Here is a 21,954-nt window from a genome sequence, read left to right on the forward strand (position 1 = left end):
TTTGAGTCCAAGATAGGTCTTCTCTATCTCCAAAGCCCCACTTGCTGTGGCCAACGGTCTTCTCTATCTATCTGTTCACTTTGGGGAAATAGAATGGTTTCTGATCATGCCAGTTAACATGGAGTTTTTCACAATAGGTGTTGCATTGTTTGGAGACAGCCTGTAACTTTCCAGTAGCTAGTAGAAAGGCTATCTGGGACTCAAATGGAAGCTTATGAATTAAGGAAGTTTTCTATATACATGTTAGGCATAGATATTCTCCATAAAGTGCTGAAAAATAATAATTTTCATGAGAATTTGTCAGGCGAACAGTACTTTTTTTTTGTCTTTTTTGGGATGTTGAGGGTGATATCTTAAAATCGAGTTGCAACAAACCCCAGAATCTTTTTTTCATGCCTCCCCCTATGTGTCAAGATACTCTCTGCCAAATGTTATAGTTGTATGACTATTTATGCCATTGTAGTACCTAAATATTTGCATTTACATCATTTCTCCAGCAAAATGACCCCAGAAAGGGGTTTTGGCCCCTGTAGCTTTCCAGCAGCTAGTTGACCGGGTTGTCCACCCAGGTTTTAGTCCTTGAAGGTCCTAGAGATCATTTCTGGTGTCAAACCTTTTACAACGCTCCATGTCTGTTTTTTTTTTTTGCTTTGCCACCTGGGTATTGACATTTTGTGTTTCCTTTGTTGTTGTTGTTGTGTGTCAGTCAGTGTGTATCGTTGACTTCCCGTCACACCGTTTCCTCCTCGCTCTGATTCTTCCAACTTCAAAATCCACTTCCTTGTTAACGACCAATCAAAGAACCGTTTGCCCGTGACTGATCCAATCAGAGCGCCGCAGCAGCAGCTGTCAGGACGTGATTGATGCTCACACAGACAATTACTGTAATGTAACTCTGTGTGTGTTGTCGTGTCAGTGTCCTATTTGGAAACTCATGATCGCTGTCACTGCCCGATTTGTGACAGCTACGTACGGCAACTCCACTTGGACAAACTTGGTTGAATTGACTTAGGATCACTGCCCTATCTATATGCGTCGCCAGAGATGGTTTATCTTTTTATTTAAAAAAAAAATTGAGGGTTGGTTGTGGTGGTTTGGATCTTGATGCTCAGAAAACAGGAACAGAGGCGACTTTTGTGTTTACTCTCGTCTTTTCTCACCAGCCTCCAACGACAATCACAACTACCACAACATTCACTGAATAAACTATTAATATATTAACTTCATATGCACTAAATGTAACACCCAAACATATCCCAACTTTACAGTAGCCTACCGTATTTTAAATTTACAGAACTTTAAGCGGACTTCCGCTTGTACGCAAATCGGGCAGTGCAGTACTGAATTTTGTCCAAGTGGAGTTGCCGTAGACAGCGGTCAAAGATGGCGGCCGGTTCGCACATGCACAGACCAGTATTTACACAAATCGGGCAGCGATGCAAATCGGGCAGTGACAATCCTGATCAATCAATCAATCAATCAATCAATCAATGTATTGAACACAGTTTGAACTGAATGTTTTCATTTCATTTCACTGTTATTACATCAGCGTGATCCGGGGGTTTGTGTTTCTCCTCCGTCTGCAGACGATCAATAATGAAATTGAAAATGATCAAGGTCATGAATGTGGCCTATCGATCGGTTTGTTAGTGACTTTATTGATGAGTCATTGTTTGAACAGTGAGAGTCTGAAGCCTCAAGGAGGAAGAGACAAAATGGATAAACAGATTGATTGATTGATTGATTGATTGATTGATTGATTGATTGATTGATTGATTGATTGATTGATTGATTGATTGATTATTGTCTCAGTCAAAGTGTCCAGATGTCAGTGAACGCATCGTCGTCTCTGCTCTGAATATCAAACCCTGAAACAGCAGCGACACCTGAGAGGAGAATTTAAATGAGTCCAGATCTGTAGGAACCAGCACGACACACACACACACACACACACACACACACACACTACATTGATCTCATTTAGGCCATTTATTAGACCCCACAACAACACACACACACACATAAAAGAACACACGTATACATGTAATTGTAACCTCAGCCTGTTGTCGTGGCAACGGCAATCATCCGGCAGCAGGGCGACCCACTTATGATGTCATCGGGGGTGAGGCGCGTGTGTGTGTGTGTGATTGAGCGCATGGTGATGAATGGCTGCTGAGCCGAGAGAGGTAGTAAGACGACAATTTACCTGAGAGACGGAGAAAGAAGAGAGAGAGAGAGAGAGAAGAGAGGGAGAGAGATGGAGGGGGGGGTAAGACAGAGAGAGAGAGAGAAGAGAGGGAGAGAGGGGGGGGGATAAGAAAGAGAGAGTGAAAGAAACAGTAAGTAACATTCATGCCAATAAATCAAATTTGAATTGAATTGAATTGAAAGAAAGAAAGAAAGAAAGAAAGAAAGAAAGAAAGAAAGAAAGAAAGAAGGGGAGAGAAAGAAAGAGATTGAGGGAGAGAAAGAAAAAGAAAGGGAGAGGGAGAGAAAGAAGAGAGCGAGAGAGAGAGAACGAGATAGACAGAGAGAAAGAAGAGAGGGGAGAGAAAGGGGGAGAAATAAGAAAGAAAGAAAATGAGAGAGAGAGAAAAAAGAGAATGGGAGAGAGCTAGGGAGAGAAAGGGGGAGAAATAGGAAAGAAAGAGGGAGAGAGAGAAGAAAGAAAAAGAGAGTGAGAAAGAAAAGAAAGAAAGAAAAAGAGAGAGATAAACAAAGAAGAGAGGGAGAGAGAAAGGGGGGATAAATTAGAAAGAAAGACAAAGAGCTATAAAAAAAAGAAAGAGGGAGAGAGGGAAAGGGGGAGAGAGAGAGAAGGGGGAAAGAGAAAGAAAGAAAGAAAGAAAGAGAGAGAGATCTTCTTACATCTTATGATCAATAAGAAATTAAAATTAAAGTAACAGATGAGCTGAACATCTGGAGGTGAAGTGTGATGTAATTAAAGATTTAAAGTGAATAAAGTTTTAGATTTATTGAAAAAAAAGAGCAAACTCTCAGATAATGAGGTTGAGTTTTAGTCTCAACTTTTATTTTGAAATTCCTCCTCCCCCTCTGAGCCAATCACATCACTGTCATAGAAAACAGGAGCCAATCAACCCCCTGCTGCGTGTGTGTGTCTGCGTGTGTGTGTGCGTGCGCGCGTGTGTGTGTGTGTGCGTGTGCGTGTGTGTCTGCGTGTGTGTGCGTGTGTGTGTGTTTATTAAATGAAGTTAAACTCTAAAGAGCCGATCCCCTCTGAGCCAATCAGCATTAACCGTGGCGATGACCTCATCACGGCGCCTCCTGCTGATTCGTCGGTGTCGCTTCACCTGAAACAAACAAGAACAAAGAAACTGAAACAACTCAATGATGAGACAACTCTGATGATGATCGCTGGTTCGATTCCCATGCAGCAACACACTGAACAACAGTCCATTCATTTTATCTTTTGATCTTCTCTTTTTTTATCATATTTATCATTTCATCGACACCTGTACTTGTATTTATGTCATTTTTATATATTTTTCTACAGTTTTTTTAGTTTTATTACAGTATTTTTTATCTATTTGTTTTTATTATGGCCTAATAATGCATCGTCCTGCAGTATTTTGTGTAATGTCTGAATAAGGCTATTTAATCTAATCTATAAAACATCTCATATAATCACATCACTTTGTTGGAACAAACAGTTGTTTCATTATATTTAGTGGTTCGAATAATTGAATGAGTCAATTAATCATCACCAGTTATTGATTTTTTTTTACCTTTTTTAAAGCTGTACAGAAAAGAAAATTGAATTTGAGCCCACTCTGGGTCATAAAATTAGTGTAATAACTCATCTATCAGACGATGTAGCTCAAACTTTGTGCAAAATTCTATTTTTGATTAAATCTGGGATGAAAGTGTGGTATTTTTTTTCTCATTGGATAATGCAGGCGCACAAATTATACGTCAGCCTGTACACGATTCATCAACAAACACGACAAACAGGACAAACGGCCATTTCTGAACACCTTTAAAGCAAAAATATTTTTAAAAATCTGCATCCCAGTGAAGTGGATTTGATGAGGTTTGTCTTACAGTAAATGTGCTGCTGATGTTACGGTGCAAACCAAAATTACAAAATGTTAAACACTTTTTTACAAAGCCTGAGACAAATTTACATTTTTACTTTAAATTATATCATTACATAAGTCCTGAAACACTTTTGCATTTCAGAAAACAAATTAACAAAAACAACATGATGACAACGTACTAAATCCAGATGTCATTTGTAAATTTGTCTCGCTGCTTGTAAAAGTGTTTCACACCTTGTTGATTTGTTTTATGTAATGTAAATGTGTTATGGTGATATAATTTGATATAAAAAGTGATATAATTTTATTACATGATATGAAAAGTGGATGGAAAATGGAAATGTAACTTTGTCTCAAGCTTTGTAAAAAGTGTTTCACATTTTATAATGATGATTTGCACCATAATAATATTAAAGCAGAAGTAAGCGATATTTTTGTGTTAATATACGTTTTAAATAGTTGTATCTTCCGACAGCAATCACTTACATAGAGTGTTTGGTCTGAAACACGGGTCTGTCAGTCCCTCTGCTCTGCTCTGAGTCGAGGAGAAAACTTTTCTCGTATCCTACAAGTTTTATCCAATGAGGAGAGAGAACGGCATGCAGGGCTGTGTGTGCAGCCAAGGGACGCCGTGAATGTGGCGACGTAGGGACGAGGACTGTTATGGTGCGTTCAGGGCAACCCGTAACTCGTGTTTTTCCGACCTGTGAAGTCGTACCAGTTCGATCTGGTACGAGTTCACGGGTCGGAAGTTACGAGTGGCCGTTATAGTGACTTTCACAGGTAAAACAGGTCGGAAAAACACGAGTGGGTTGCCTGGAACGCTACAAAGTCGTAAGTTGTGACTTGAAGCTGTAATTTACGATTTCAAAAGCCTGCCTGGAACGCAGCATTAGCCAAAACGACCGGATCGCTTACTTCTGCTTTAAATTACAGTATATCATTATATAAGTCCTGAAACACTTTTGCATTTCAGAAAACAAATTAACAAAAACGCAAAACACTTTTACAAATGACATCGTACCTAAATCCAGATGTCATTTGTAAATTTGTCTCGGCGCTTTTAAAAGTGTTTTGTGTCTTGTTCATTTGTTTTATGTAATGTTAATGTGTTATGGTGATATAATTTTATTACATGATATGTAAAGATGTTTTCTGAAATGTAACTTTGTCTCGAGCTTTGTAAAAAACAGTTTCACATTTTGTAATGTTGGTTTGCACTTCACTTCACTGAGACTCAGAATCTTTTATATTTTTGCTTTAAAAAGGTCAAAAAAATCAATAACTGATGATGAATATTTGACTTATTAAATTATTCGAGCACTAAATATAATGAAACAACTGTTCGTTCCAACCTCTTTTATGGTTCCAACACAGTAATGTGATTATGAGATTTTGGTTTGCACCTCCCAGCCACCTTGTATTATAGATTAATAATCATAATAATCCTAATAATTCTAAATGTATTGTCTTCCTGTGTCCCAGTGCTCGTACGTCCCCCCCTGTGAGAGGGACAACCAGAAGAACAGAGACAGTGTTTTGTGGTGGGAAGATTATTTCACCAAAGAGGTCAGCAGCCAGTCGTTCATCTGCTTCTTCAACCAGCAGAGGAGGTGAGACACACACACACACACACACACACACAGTTACAGTTACAGTCTATTTCAAGGTGTGGGTGCAGACAAATTGGAAACAGGAGGAAGTGTGATGCTGTGAAACTGAAGGATCGTCGTTACCAGCGGAGACGAGTCGAGCTGCAGCTTCACCGAGCTTTTCTTTTTTTTTTTTTTTTTACCTCTGTACAATTTACAGCCGCGGCGACCGGCGACCTCTGACCTCAATCTAACAGTCTGTCTCCATCCAGACGGTACAGTCATCATCACAGGATGATAGAGGAGCTAATTGAACACATTTATGATCGGCTCTCTTCTGATTCGCTGTTTTCTGAGTCAATTACATAAAAAAAAAGAGCAGATTTCAGAATAAAACTCTCAGAGAAACCAAATCCTGCAAGTTGTTCATCTACCTTTATACCGTATGGAGCTTTAACACAAACATCTACCTTTATTTTGAAGGAGGTTTAATATAAACGTCTACCTTTATTTTGAAGGAGCTTGAACACAAACATCTACCTTTATTTTGAAGGAGCTTTAACACAAACATCTACCTTTATTTTATTTTGAAGGAGCTTTAACACAAACATCTACCTTTTATTTTGAAGCAGCTTTAACACAAACATCTACCTTTATTTTGAAGGAGCTTTAATATAAACATCTACCTTTATTTTGAAGGAGCTTTGACACAAACATCTACCTTTATTTTGAAGCAGCTTTAACACAAACATCTACCTTTATTTTGAAGGAGCTTTAATACAAACATCTACCTTTATTTTGAAGGAGCTTTAATATAAACATCTACCTTTATTTTGAAGGAGCTTTAAGGCAAGGCAAGGCATCTTTATTTATATAGCGCATTTCATACCAAGGCAACTCAATGTGCTTTACATAAAGACAAAACATTAAAAAAAGAAGCATAAAACAGAATAAAAACAACACAAACATCTACCTTTATTTTGAAGGAGCTTCAACACAAACATCTACCTTTATTTTGAAACAGCTTTAACACAAACATCTACCTTTATTTTGAAGGTAGCTTTAACACAAACATCTACCTTTATTTTGAAGGACCTTTAACACAAACATCTACCTTTATTTTGAAGCAGCTTTAACACAAACATCTACCTTTATTTTGAAGCAGCTTTAAAGTGAAATTCCGGCGTAAGTGTAAACCATGGTCAAACACACCGTAACACCGAGTTAGACCCCCCCTCGAGAGATCAATTTGCCTGACCGCTACATTCACGAGATCCACCAACTTCAGCAAATACCGCATTATCGCCACACACGGCGCTGTCCGGATCCACTGCCTGACCGCAACCAAAACGCCACCATTTGCCCAAAATAATGCTCAGAACTGCACCAAATGTCATCAATAGTACACACAGGGTCCCAGCACGTAGTACGAGTTGTCAAACATCTGCTAGCTTTGCCTGTTTTCTTTAGCAAGGAGATGCAACTCAACTCACCTACTTCTCCTCCGGGAGCCGCTCGTTGGTGAGGAAGCCCTGACGAGTCGATCACCGAGTGCACCGGAGTTCCGCAGCTCTTAAAAATGCTCATTTGCGCCTATATCGTGGCCAGCACTCGATAATAATAGTTATAAAGTGATATGCAAGATAAAAAAAACAAAAACTCTGATTGTATTTCCATGAGGTAATTGTTGATTGAGCTGCGGAACTCCGGTGCACTCGGTGATCGACTCGTCAGGGCTTCCTCACCAACAAGCGGCTCCCGGAGGAGAAGTAGGTGAGTTGAGTTGCATCTCCTTGCTAAAGAAAACAGGCAAAGCTAGCAGATGTTTGACAACTCGTACTACGTGCTGGGACCCTGTGTGTACTATTGATGACATTTGGTGCAGTTCTGAGCATTATTTTGGGCAAATGGTGGCGTTTTGGTTGCGGTCAGACAGTGGATCCGGAGAGCGCCGTGTGTGGCGATATTGCGGTATTTGCTGAAGTTGGTGGATCTCGTGAATGTAGCGGTCGGGCAAATTGATCTCTCGAGGGGGGGTCTAACTCGGTGTTACGGTGTGTTTGACCATGGTTTACACTTACGCCGGAATTTCACTTTAACACAAACATCTACCTTTATTTTGAAGCAGCTTTAACACAAACATCTATATTTATCCAGCTCATTAATTAACATGATTAACTGATTAAATGAGTAAAGTTTCAGTCTCTTTCTGTCTCTCTCTCTTTATTCAGGTTACTGTACTTACCTCACTTTTTTTTTTTTTTTCTTTTTTATGCCGTGACCGAAAATTGATGAGATGGAGAAAAGCAGATCTCCTTTAGCGTGTCAGCTTAATCCTCCTATTACTCAGAGACGATGTTTACCTGCGACCTTGTGAGGCTGCTGCTTTTATTTTTATCTCTGCGCCGGGAGAATCACAACGAGGAAACTCTGCGTGGTGAAGGAGGAGCGGCCGGTGGGAGAGATGATGCTGCAGATACTGTAGAGCTCCGCTTCACTTTACAGACGGAAACTAGAACACGGGAAAAAGCTTTGGAGAGAAAACAATTAGTCTCTAAAACCATATTGGTTTGTTTCAGAGGTGAAGTGAAGGTTGAAGCCAGAAAACTTTCACACACACAGTGATTTAGTTTTTCTGTTTGATACCATCTGATGCATCACACCAGAGTTATCCTACATCTACAGGTCACACAACATTGTTTTTATATCTTTATTTAGTGATAAATGTACAATTGCAACTGTTTCAATCTGATAATTGTTAGGGTCCTTCCTATAGGAAATCCTACTTCCCATCAGGGCCGTTGTATAGGGGAGAAAGGTGATGATAACTCTAGGGGCCCAGCGCCCAGTGGGGCCCATAAAAAACCCCAGTAGTCTAATCTTTGTATGACTGATTTATTCTGCGTAAGACCCTGACTAATACTCATAGTACACTGTAAAAACTCAACATCTTTCCAAGAATATTTGTCTTATTTCTTGTCCAAATGTCTCATTTCTAGCCAAAACTAATCTCTTTCCACTCTAAATAAGACTCATTACCTAAAAATTAACTTGTTTTTAGATAGTTTTCACTTAAATTCACAATAAATAGAAAAATCTGCCAGTGAAAGTAAGTTTTTTGTGCAAATAATTGTAATAAGGAAGAAAAACTTGCTCCAGTATCAGATTTTTTCTACTTATTCCAAGTGAAAATCTGCTTGAAAGAAGTAAAAAGTGTCTAAAAACAAGCTACTTTTAATATGATGTGTCTTATTTTAAGTAGAATGAGATTTGTTTTGACTAGAAATTACATTTTGACTAGAAATAAGACAAATATTCTTGCTAAGATACTTGAGTTTTTGCAGTGTAATGCTGCATTAGCATCAAAACAAAGAAGGCTAAATAAAAAACGATAATACATACGTAGTCTAAGAAAAAAAAAGGAAAAGTTAGGGGGAGGGGCCCACTTTAGTATTCTTTAAGGGGGCCCAGAATTCCTAGCAACGGCCCTGCTTCCCATACATGAGAAATCACCAAACTTTGCACAAAGAAAGTATCTCAATTTTGAACTCTACAAGTTTCTTACAAATCAATTGTACCTGCTTCAGTTTTGCAACTTTCACCAAAATGTCGCCTCGATACTTTAGAAACTTTTGTACGATTAAATCCAGTGCAAATTATGAATTCCATCACAGTTTTTTCTAAAACTGTGAAACTTATTAAACCTTTCTCCTCTCCACTGAATCTTCAGATCAAAGTTAACACCCGGCTTTTTGATATGTGATGAGCCTATAGTGCATGAGAAAGTCTGACTGTAAACAGAACTCTTGCTAAATACATTTTCAATCTTCCTGAAAAAATGTATAAGATTTAGTAAATGAAGTTTGGCAAATACCAGATTTTTTTCTTTTTGCAAAAACTCAATTTTTGAAAACATTTTGAATTCTTGTCGAGTCAATGTAGAGTGGCATTTTTAAACATCAGATTTTCTCTTATGATGCAAAACACTTTTCACAAACATTTCTATTCTGTCGAGATGCCATATACGTATCATCAGATTTTTGTCTTGATAACAGTGTTTTTTACATTTTGACAGCAGTTTGAAATCTGCCTTGACAGCTGCTGTCACCATGGTGACTGGTTCAGTCCATTTGTGAAGCCACACACCAGCTCCATGAGTTAGGAGCTGGTTAATGGAGTCAGAGGTTGTGAGTTTAAACCTCAGCTGAAGCAAAATGGATGTTGTGCTCAGAATTACCTAAATTTGTCTAAAAGTGCCTCAATCCGACCACTGATGTGAAACAGCTTTAATTATTCACTGTGTTTGTACCACTATGTAGGATTAGTGGTTCTGGTTCTGTGGTTGAGAAGAGCAACAGTCTGCTACTGTGTCTTTCCCAGAGGAGCACAGTAACATTAGCCTATGTGAATATGTTTGGTGTCGTTGCTGCCGCCTTTTCCGTTAACATGTCCGGTACCGTTGCCGTTGCCATCATTACTGGCACCATTAGTCATTTTTCTACCACTTCAATGAGTGTAGAAACATTATTTTACAGTCGAAATACTACATAGTGGGGCTTTTACCTCTCTGTTGAATGAAAAACAGCACAAAAGATAAGATCCTTATCTTACCTGGTTGGCTTTTAATTTGTAAAATGTCCAGGAAGTGCAGAGTTTCATTGTGAGGAGCTGAACTCAGGGCCGTTGTATAGTAGCCGCTTATTTCATTATTTTATTAAATTATTATTTTTTCATTATTTCTTATTTTCATTACATTTCATATAGCGTCTGAACACGAGCCATAGGGATTCGTTTGCTTCCGGGAGGCGGTTGCTTACATTTGCTTCAACTAATCGCTGCTGCTTGGTGGTCACGTGTGCTATACACCGGTTAAGCTCATAGGTTAATCTTGAGCGCTTGAGTTCAACGTCTTCGCCTTCACTTACCCGTCTGTTCGCTGTTGCTAGTGTCCTGACTACATTGTTGAGGCAAATGAAATTTGCCGGAACCAGTAGGCGGCGCTAGCCTGGCTAGTTGTATAGGGGAGAAAGGTGATGATAACTCTAGGGGCCCAGCGCCCAGTGGGGCCCATAAAAAACCCCAGTAGTCTAATATTTTTATGACTGATTTATTCTGCGTAAGACCCTGACTAATACTCATAGTACACTGTAAAAACTCAACATCTTTCCAAGAATCTTTGTCTTATTTCTTGTCCAAATGTCTAATTTCTAGTCAAAACTAATCTCTTTCCACTTATAATAATAATAATAATAAAAATGTACTTGTTTTTAGATCATTTTCACTTGTTTCAAACACATTTTCTCTTGAAATAAGTAGAAAAATCTGCCAGTGAAAGCATGTTTTTGTGCTTGTAATAAGGAAGAAAAACTTGTTCCATTATCAGATTTTTTCTACTTATTCCAAGTGAAAATCTGCTTGAAAGAAGTAAAAAGTGTCTAAAAACAAGCTACTTTTAATATGATATGTCTTATTTTAAGTATAATGATATTTGTTTTGACTAGAAATTACATTTTGACCAGAAATAAGACAAATATTCTTGGTAAGATACTTGAGTTTTTGCAGTGTAATGCTGCATTAGCATCAAAACAAAGAAGGCTAAATAATAAATGATAATACATACGTAGTCTAAGAAAAAAAAAATGGAAAAGTTAGGGGGAGGGGCCCACTTTAGTATTCTTTAAGGGGGCCCAGAATTCCTAGCAACGGCCCTGGCTGAACTACATTTGTTTCTTTCCTCTCTCCTCCTCCTCTGTCTCTCAGGCCCGATGACGTGCTGTGGCGCCGTTCCCATGACACCAGCGTGCTGCTGCACTGCGTGCTGTGGCCGATGGTGTCTCTGCTGCTGGGGACGCTCATCGTGCTGCTGACCGTGTGCGCCCGCTCCCTGGCCGTGCGGGCCGAGGCGCTGCAGAAGAGGAAGTGCTCCTACGAGGTCTGCCAGGACCTGTCCGTCGCGTCCGATCGCCGCGGCAACAACAGCAACAAGGCCGCCGCCGCGGGGATCGACCCCCTGTCGACGAACTCTGACCCCGAGCTGTCGTCGCCGTCCAGGACCCTGCCTCTGTTCGCGGTGCCGGTGCGGCGCCGCGACCGGGAACATTAAAGCAGAACTATGCAGGATTTGGGCTGTAGTTATTGTTGTGGCTCAGAGACACTGTGATTGGTTGAGTGACCTGTTATGAGGTGAATGGGGTCTAGGCCAATGATGAGCCCCCCATTGCCCCCCCCCCCCCACTGGCTGAAAACTGCACTTCGCAAGATCCGTTGCAAGTCCGTCTCGGTGTCACAAATCTCGTCAATGGAGAGAACTATCACGAGAAACTACGAGATAAGAACACAGATGACGTCATAGGAATGAAACCATGGAAACACGAAATGTTTGTACCAGTTCGGCTTGTGGCTAACACGGAGCTAATGCTAACACGGACACACACACACACACACACCATAGACTGTAAAAAGAATGGACGTAGCGCCCGTGACGTCCCCCACTGGTTTTGGGGAGTCGTTTTTGTGACTCCAACATGGCGGCCTGAACAGCGCCATGTTGGATTGGCCGGCCGAGAACCCGCCCACTGGCCTCGAAGCAGCCTGTTTCCGCGCCCTAATTGGCCAGAGTTTTAACCTAATAACAGTAAAACTGTAGAGTTAAAAAAAAATTCACCCCCCTCAGAGTGTGTGCGGGGGTAGAAACTATCGGTTGAGACCAAAAAACGTTCTGACACCAGGCTTTTAACATGTTTATTGAGGATGTAAAGTCGGTGATTTTAACATGGGGGTCTATGGAGAATGCTGCTTTCTGACACCAGCCCCCAGAGGAAGAAGAGGGGATTGCAGTTTTTTGAACGCGGAAGTGAGCTTCACTTCTCAGACCGACAACTGCCCCCTTGACACACACACACACACACACACCATAGATCTTTTATAAGATAATGTAGGCTAATACATCATGACACACACACGCCTTCGCGTTTTGAAACCTTTATTCATGTGTGTGTGTGTGTGTATGTCTGTGTCTGTGTGTGGCCATGTTAGCGTTAGCTCCGTGTTAGCACTAGCCCAATGTTAGCAGGGCTTAGCGAACACCGCTCTCTACCTTCAGCAGCTTCCTTGTAAACACAAGCACGTGTAGGAGGAGGTGGCGGTGGCAAGTTTTTTGTTTTTTTACGACAGTGACATGTGCCTCCCAGGACTGTTATGTGGGGGATCGAGCTCCGGAGAGGGGAAAAAAAAAAGAGAAACCAACGAAGGAGCGAGCTATTTCCGGCCGACTTGCATAGTTCTGCTTTAAACGGGAACAGGAAGTTGTTGTTGGTTTTTTTCTCCACGTCTCTGAGGACGATGACCACCGACGACCACGCTGCTGCCGCCTGCAGTTGGATTGAACAGAAATTATAAAAAACACTGTGGTGGTGTTGGTGGTGACCGTGGCAGCAGCAGAGGGGCATGATGGGAAATCCACCGGGGTTGCCTCTATAGATTCAGCAGAAACACTGTAAAAAAACATTAAAAAACATTAGCAGCAGCGTGTGAACGGACTGAACCACAGAGACTCTCCACGCCGCTACGTTTCTAATCGGCGCCGTTCAGTCGTAGAGTGGTTCGTTGTGACGAGGTTCTGCTCTTCACTGAGGTTCTGCTGTAGCTGTTTCCACTCATGTAGTTTTTCCCAGTAGCCTGAACGTCGCCTCCTCCTCCTCCTCTGCTCCGGAAACCTTCTCCTTGACTGTTCGGGTTCTTATTCTTCTTTTCTTGTTTCATTTTACGTATTTCTAAGATTAACGAGCTTCTACTTTCGCACTTTGATATCAGCTACAATCACGTTCAATTACTAACGATTCATTGATTAGCAGTGAACAAAAACTATACAGTTCCCGTCTGTGTTATCGTGTGTTGTTGTCGAGCGTTTATAAGTGTCTCCACCACCAGGGGGCGCATCACGAACTTCGACCTCGAGCACCGTTCAGAGTTCACGGCTGCACTTCAGGGGCTTCATTTCATTTATCAACCGTGCGTAGAAAAGGTTCTAAATTCTGTCGTAGGAATGAAACCTAGGATGTGTGAAAGTAGCCTACAAATTATCTGTAATTATCAAACGTGCGGACACCGGTCGTACGCACACTAGGAAGTAATCAGTGATGATAAATCCCACCTGTTCCAACTAGAGCACTGGAAAAGAGAGTAACGATACGCATTGGTCCAATGGAAGCACCTCCTGGTGGAGGAATATGGGTTTTGCAAAAGCGCCCAAGAACTGACAACTCTGCATTGTTGGTGAATGAGCAGTGTGGTGTTTTCAATAATTTAAGGACATTTATAGATCACCCACGTTATAGCATCATTGAGGACCCTTTACAGATAAACATTAACACATAGGCGAGTAAAAAAAACCACACAAAAAAACAGTTGTCTACATTAATGTTTCAATCTACATTTTGTAATAAACAAATTATAAGTATAATTTGATATGACCAAGACACCTAAAAACAAAAACACGGCCGTTTTCATCAATTTACAAGCAAGTGGGCAACACACATACATTGGAGTGAATGGGTTTTCTGGGCGCTTTTGCAATACCCATATCCTGCCACTAGGGGTGCAAAACCCTTACCACGGGAGTCAATGGTGGTGTCGTTACTCTCATTTACAGCGCTCTAGTTCCAACTACCATGCTTGTGCATGATTAGGGTCATTTGCATTCAGAAACGCCTCCGATTGACCATATATGATAGCAACAATCCCTTTAATAATGCGTGAATGGATTTTTTTCCCCACACCAAAATCATGGCAAAGAGGGCGAAGAAAAGGAATTTCTCTGATACCGAGATTGAGGTACTTGTAGGAGAAGTTGATACAAACCAAAAAATACTGTTTGGAACACTAAATGCTGCAGGTGTGACCAACAAAATAAAAAATGCTGCGTAGGAGAAAGTAACAACTGCTGTTAAATGTCTGCTAAATTACTAATTGAGAATTTTTATTAATTAGGAAACAAGGAACATGTGTGAAGTTTGAGATGGCTGAAGACTGTGACTCCTCCACTGGTTTCTATTTGTAGTTTCACTGTTCTACCACTAGATTTTGTGCGTACGCATGGAGTTGTGCTTAAATTTACACACGTTCCTAAGCACAAGTACAAGTTGATAAATTTCATGCGTGGGAATGTTCTTACGCACTCATTACGCACACTTCTATGCGTAGGCACGGTTGATAAATGAGGCCCTAGGAGCTAGGAGGTCGTTTTTGACGTTGGCAAAGTCGTACGAGTCGTATTAGAGACCAGTTCTGTGATCCCGCCCCCTGCTGGTCAGTGTGCTGCGTTACATCTCACTCATTTAGCTACTAACATTAATATTTGATGACTTTTTCAAACAACTGCTCCCAGACCAGGCGGGAGACCTGACGTAGCTTCGATGCAGACGTGTAGCAGCGGCTTTAAAAACCGTCTATGACTCTACGATAACGTTCCTGTTCTGTTACGTCCTGTGTTTGTAGGAGCTGGTCACCAGTATGACCATCAAACCGTCCAGTTTATTCGTGTTTGTCATCAATCAAAAGCTGCTAACGATAGAAATGTTGAATAACTGATATTAGAATTATAATATAGATATTTTTATGCGATAAAACAGTGTTTCAGAGCTGGATTTGTAGTAACTGAAGGTTTCAGTTGAATTACCTGTTATTTATTTCATGTTTAATGTAAATTTGTCAGGTGAAATATTAATGTAGAGGAGTATAAGCTCATATTTTACTATGAAATGACACGGGAAATTATTAAAAATGTCTCAGAAGGACTCAGGTTACGTTACGTTAAGAACATTGGACAAGAAAACAGAGATCGTAGAAGTGAAGAGTCTGTGGAGGATATTAAATAATTGGAAGTAATTTTAAATAATTGAACTCACTCTATTATTTATTGATGCGTTCAGGTGCAGTCTGGACTCACCAGAGGGCCCATTAGTGGCTCCACACTGTCTTCTCATTAACACAGTCCTGAGAAATTTAACACACGGACAAAAGGCGAAACTAAAAAAAAAAACCACAGTTCAGTTTGTTCAGTGATTCAGTCGTCAATAATGTTTCAGTCCGAGGTCAGATTTATATTAATGCATCATGAATTCAGAAGTTTCCATCAAATATGAAACAAATTTCATCATAATTTTGATGAAAACTGTAAATTATGAAATGTTTCAACTTTATAGAAATGACCAGAGAGACCGAGGCAGATGAGAAATTAATGAGAACAGACAGAAATCTAATTTGATTTTAGAAGATAAAAGAGTAGATTTATTATTCATGCTGAACTTCCAGACTCTGTCAGATAACAAACTGTAACAGGTTCGCTCTCTGATCACGACTTTAATATAAACTCAGTCTAAAAGTTTAGGTTTATTAGATTATATCATATAGGAACTAACACAGATCTGTATTAATCCTCCATGGTAAATCATTATGTTACAGAGTTTTATTCCACATATACTAATATAATAGATTTATAAAAAATATAACTCCAGATTTGAAATGTTAAGAATATGCCTCAATAATAAACAATATCTACATAGTTAATATAGAGATTAATACGGTGAACAAGCATCACTGTGATTTAAATGAACTTGAAACAACCACAATGATTTAAAAACATGATAATTAAATGAACAGAGCAGCTCTGAGTCTGTAGATGAAATAAGAGACTTCTCTGTGGTCTGTTCTGCTTTTTAAAATCTAGAGTTAAGAGATAAATAAATAAATAAATGAACAGGACGAAGCATCGATCAGGACGGAGGAGGAGGAGGAGGAGGAGGAGGAGGCAGTGAACACAACACGACACATGGCCGACCGACGCCTCGGGGCCGAACAGTCGTCGCCTTCAGCTGCAACCAGGACGAAAAGGACTGAACGCTATTTATAAAACCGATAGTTTAGATTTGTAGCTGCAGTGATGACCTGATGGATCAGTTATTGAACATTTATTAAAGGGTAGACAGTTCACCCAAAATTCAAATTTCACTCATTATCTCCTCCCCCTCATGTGGACTAAGGGCTGGGAGAAGTTTCAGAGTCCTCCGTGGCTTCTCTGAGTTACAGGGGGTCTCGGCGTAGCAGTGCATGTCCATATGACGGTTGCAAATGTCTTCCAACTGTCTTCGCAACAAAAAGACACACCAAAAAACATCCAAATACCTCCATACTGCTCGAGAAATTGTTCCGAAAAAATGAAATAAGTCTATATTTTAAAGGGACAACGAGGAGTTTTGGAAAAGCGAACCGTTTCCACACTACATTTATGAGTCTCCGCGCACCGTAGAATTCTTCGACCGGCGCAAGACGGACTCATGTTTTCATTCATCAAGAATTAAAGTCAGAGGCTGGTCGGCTCGCCCAGCATTTCCACCACCACTAATAATAACAAAATAACGATAGAGACAAAACGATAGATTTATCAAAAATGGAGCCATTAACAAGTGGTAACGTAGATTCATCCACATTAATATGAGACTTTTTTATAACCAAATAGAAACTCCTCGTTGTCCCTTTAAGTTTGTTTGTAGCGGAAGCTCCTACACTGCTCTGCCTGTTTCAGTGCAAATCTCGCGGGACTTATTTAATTTTTTTCGGAACAATTTCTCATGTTGGGGCTTCAATACAAGAGGGACATTACAGACGAGCACTATGGAGGTATTTGGATGTTTTTTGGTGTGTCTTTTTGGACGAAGAAACTTCTCCCAGCCCTTAGTCCACATGAGGGGGAGTAGTAGATAATGAGTGAAATTTGAATTTTGGGTGAACTATCCCTTTAACATTTATAACCCACAGGTGATGAAAGTCTCCACATTGAACCTAATAACTGATCAATCAATCAATCAGTCAGTCCAGATTGTTGTGCTGCTGTGTGACCACTTCACTGACCGTGGTAAAAACGAGTGTCAGTACAGACAGTAACATTACTGACGGTCGACTGCTGCTTCTTCTTTCTCTTCTTTCTCTTCTTCCTCCTCCGTCAGTTCGACTCTTTCGCCTCCAAATTTCTTCCTCCTCCTTCCAACTGAGTCTAAAAATTACCTGGCGTGAAGTGAAGTGACGCGTTGCTTAGCAACAGCCATGAGGCCGAGTTGTGCGGCCGCCAACGAGAAGATAAACAGCTGATCTCCAGTCAGTGTGTGGTGTTGTTGTTGCTGTTGCTGTTGCTGTTGTGTGTTGTTGTGAACACACGTCGTTCATGTTTGTGTCTCACATTAGTGTTGGTTTGTGTTGGTTTGTGTTGGTTTGTGTAGAGAAACTGTTTAAAGTCACGTTTCGACGCCTCCTGATGAGGATCTTTTTTAAAATGTTGCTGTAACTCAGTCAGAGCTCATCACGTTGTTTCTCTGTTGTTCAATGAGCTTTGCTGGTTTGTGAGTTTTTGCTAATGACCCCTAAAGGCCACCGTACTCTCTAATCCCTAATGTTAAAGGGATAGTTTTGAACATTTTGGCAAATTGGCCCTTTGCCATAATCTCTATAGTCATAGCAGTAGGTTCGTTACCTTTAATTGTTGGTGCAAGCTGTTTTTAGAACGGCAGAGCAGAGCCGTGAGCTGCTCAGAGCTACGCTACGGAGGCTCATTATGGGTTTCCCTCATCAAACTCATCAAATACACAATCCAACAACTCCACAATGCTCTGGTGGACAAGTTGTGACCTGCACATTCACCACGCTATGAGATAATAACACAACGTTACCAGACAGAGTTGTTTTAGAGGGAAATACAGAGGCTGTTGATGAAAAACTGTCCCTGAAGGCAACGTGCATCTGCGGTTTTGCATGAATTTCCCTCTACAACAACTCTGTCTGGTAACGTTGTGTTATTATCTCATAGCGTGGTGAATGTGCAGGTCACAACTTGTCCACCAGAGCGTTGTGGAGTTGTTGGATTGTGTATTTGATGAGTTTGATGAGGGAAACCAAGAAATCCCATAATGAGCCTCCATAGCGTAGCTCTGAGCAGCTCACGGCTCTGCTCCGCCGTTCTAAAAACAGCTTGCACCGACAATTTAAAGGTAACGAACCTACTGCTATGACTATAGGGATTATAATGGCAATGGGCCAATTTGCCAAAAATGTTGAACTATCTCTTTAAGACGACCAATGAAAGTGTGACGTGGTCACAAAGATCCTCAGTGAAGAGTAGGATGACTCCATGATTGTAGAGAAACAGGAAGTTCTTCTAGTCTGATGTAAAACTTTAGTATCTTTTGAAGATGCGACCTTTCGTAGCCATGATGACGTCTGAACTCTGAAACTTCTCGTCCGTCTTTGACCTTTGACCTTTGACCTCAGACAGGTGTCTCTTTGTCCTCTCTGTGTGAGGACTCGTAGCTTCACCGTAGCATCTCTCTGTGTTTCTATGAGCTGTGTTGACGTCTTTGTATCGTGTCCGAGGTGATGAGCGTTAGATTTTCTATCTGAAGCCATAACGAGCTGTGACCTGCAGTAGCACCTGAACTCAACTCCTCCAGTCTGACCCCGTTGTCACGTCTTTGGGTTTGTTTGATTTGTTTTTGTTTTGTTTAGTTTTGTTTTGTTTTATAATCGTGATGCGTTTGATTTCCACACCTCTGTACTTGGCGCCGCTGCCGTGTCGTCTGCAGGTGTTGTTCTGTCGTCCTCCATCTTTGTCGAACTGCAGCTGTGAACCATGTGACCCAGGTAGCCGCTTCGCCTGTACAACCACAACATGATGGATTATTATACTAGTGCCTGATAGAGATCTATCAATAAAATAAATACTGTCTTCAACCGCAGTCTGAGTCGTCTGTCTATCTATCTATCTATCTATCTATCTATCTATCTATCTATCTATCTATCTATCTATCTATCTATCTATCTATCTATCTATCTATCTATCTATCTATCTATCTATCTATCGATCATCTGTCTATCTATCTATCTATCTATCTATTGATCATCTATCTATCGTTCTATCTATCTATCTATTGATCATCTATCTATCTATTGATCATCTATCTATCTATCTATCGTCTGTCTGTCTGTCTGTCTGTCTGTCTGTCTATCTGTCTATCTATCTATCTATCGTTCTATCTATCTATCGTTCTATCTATCTATCTATCTATCTATCTGTCTATCAGTCTGTCTATCTATCTATCTATCTGTCTGTCTGTCTATCTTTCTATTGATCATCTATCTATCTATCTATCTATCTATCTATTGATCATCTATCTATCTATCTGTCTATCTATCTGTCTATCTATCTATCTATCTATCTATTGATCATCTATCTATCTGTCTATCTGTCTATCTATCTATCTATTTATTGATCAACTATCTATCTATCTATCGATCATCTATCTATCTATTGATCTTCTATCTATCTATCTATCTATTGATCATCTATCTATCTATCGATCTATCTATCTATCGTTCTATCTATATATCGATCTATCTATTGATCATCTATCTATCTATCTATCTATCTATCTTCTATCTATCTATCTATCTATCTATCTATCTATCTATCTATCTTCTATCTATCTATCTTCTATCTATCCATCTATCTGTCTATATATCTATTGATCATCTATCTATCGTTCTATCTATATATCGATCTATCTATTGATCATCTATCTATCTATCTATCTATCTATCTATCTATCTATCTATCTATCTATCTATCTATCTATCTATCTATCCTTTGACCTCTCCATCCTTTCATTCATGAATCCTCTCAGAGTGAAGAGTGGTGAACGACCTCCGACCACCAGAGAAGGACACACACACACACACACACACTTGTGCTTTCTGATTCACACCACTCGTTCTTTGTAATCAATGAATATTCAATTACTCTCAAACACACACACACACTCATATTGACCCAGTCTCAGTGTTAATACCAAACCACTTCTCTGAGGATGAAACACAAACACTTTCTCTCTCAGGTTCAACATGTTTTATTCATGTTTTACTTTGTCTCTATAAACTGAACATGTGTTGATGTTGATGACCTGTCTTAGACTGTTAACTAATTCATTCATCTAATTAAACACAACGATTTTATCTGCACAACATGAGGACAATATAACAAAAAATAATACGTTTTTACACATCAACCTCTTTATAGAAAAAGAAAAATGGTTTGAAAGGATAGTTCCACATTTTGGCAAATTGGCCCATTGCCATACTCCCTATAGTCATAGCAGTAGGTTCGTTACCATTAATTGTCGGTGCAAGCTATTTTTAGAACGGCGGAGCAGAGCCGTGAGCTGCTCAGAGCTACGCTACGGAGGCTCATTATGGGATTTCTTGGTTTCCCTCATCAAACTCATCAAATACACAATCCAACAACTCCACAACGCTCTGGTGGACAAGTTGTGACCTGCACATTCACCACGCTATGAGATAATAACACAACGTTACCAGACAGAGTTGTTTTAGAGGGAAATACTACATGCTAATAGCTCCCACGGACAAATAAAGGTAACAAACCTACTGCTATGACTATAGGGATTATGGCAATGGGCCAATTTGACAAAATATTGAACTATCCCTTTAACTATTCAACTGAGGCATTTTGATACTTTACAGTAGGAAACCTGGCTGTCATCCTCTCTTAGTTTGCTCCGATTGGTCAGTGGAGACGTCCATCTACAATCTTCATTACTCTTTCAGATGAGTGATTATAACTTTAGACTTGCAATGAAATGTGATCTGATCGTCACATTGAGTCCAATATATTGTTGCATGGAAGCTAACGTACACTGCAAAAACTCAAAATCTTACCAAGAATACTTGTCTCATTTCTAGTCAAAACTAATCTAATTCTACTTAAAATAAGACTCATCACATTAAAAAGTAGCTTGTTTTTAGACACTTTTTACTTCTTTCAAGCAGATTTTCACTTGAAATAAGTAGAAAAATCTGATAGTGGAGCAAGTTTTTCTTCCTTAATACAAGGACAAAAAACTTGCTTTCATTGGCAGATTTTTCTACTTATTTCAAGTGAAAATTAGTTTAAAACAAATGAATTTTCTTATTTTAAGCGAAAAGAGTGTAGTTTTGACTAGAAATCAGACATTTTGACAAGAAATAAGACAAATATTCTTGGAAAGATTTGGAGTTTTTGCAGTGTAGTGAGAGCTAGCTGGATAAACAACCACAGTTCAGTCTGTTATTGATTTTAATAAAACTTGGTAAAGCTTTATGTAAAAATCTTTTGATGTTTGTGACCTGTGGACCGATTTGTGGCCAGCACAGAATGAACCGCATGTATGAATTCAATTTGTGTGAGCAGCGGCCAATGAGCATTA

The 21,954-nt window shown here is 39.9% G+C and overlaps 2 protein-coding genes across 3 annotated transcripts in view; both read left to right on the forward strand.

The window, feature by feature from the left end:
• LOC146962302 (calcium-activated potassium channel subunit beta-4-like) overlaps positions 1 to 11,753 on the forward strand; it is a 29,664-nt gene extending 17,911 nt beyond the window's left edge. The window contains exons 3-4 of the mRNA XM_085769159.1: positions 5,544 to 5,671; positions 11,411 to 11,753. Coding sequence (XP_085625285.1) covers positions 5,544 to 5,671; positions 11,411 to 11,753 — 471 coding nt within the window. The remainder of the gene's footprint in view (positions 1 to 5,543; positions 5,672 to 11,410) is intronic.
• The window catches only part of LOC146962289 (histone H2B), a 200,559-nt gene that overhangs the window by 95,469 nt on the left and 83,136 nt on the right, over positions 1 to 21,954 (forward strand). The window lies entirely within an intron of this gene.

This window comes from Trachurus japonicus, chromosome 23 (assembly GCF_045865225.1).
Source record: "Trachurus japonicus isolate A0001 chromosome 23, Traja_1.0".
NCBI classification, from domain to species: domain Eukaryota; kingdom Metazoa; phylum Chordata; class Actinopteri; order Carangiformes; family Carangidae; genus Trachurus; species Trachurus japonicus.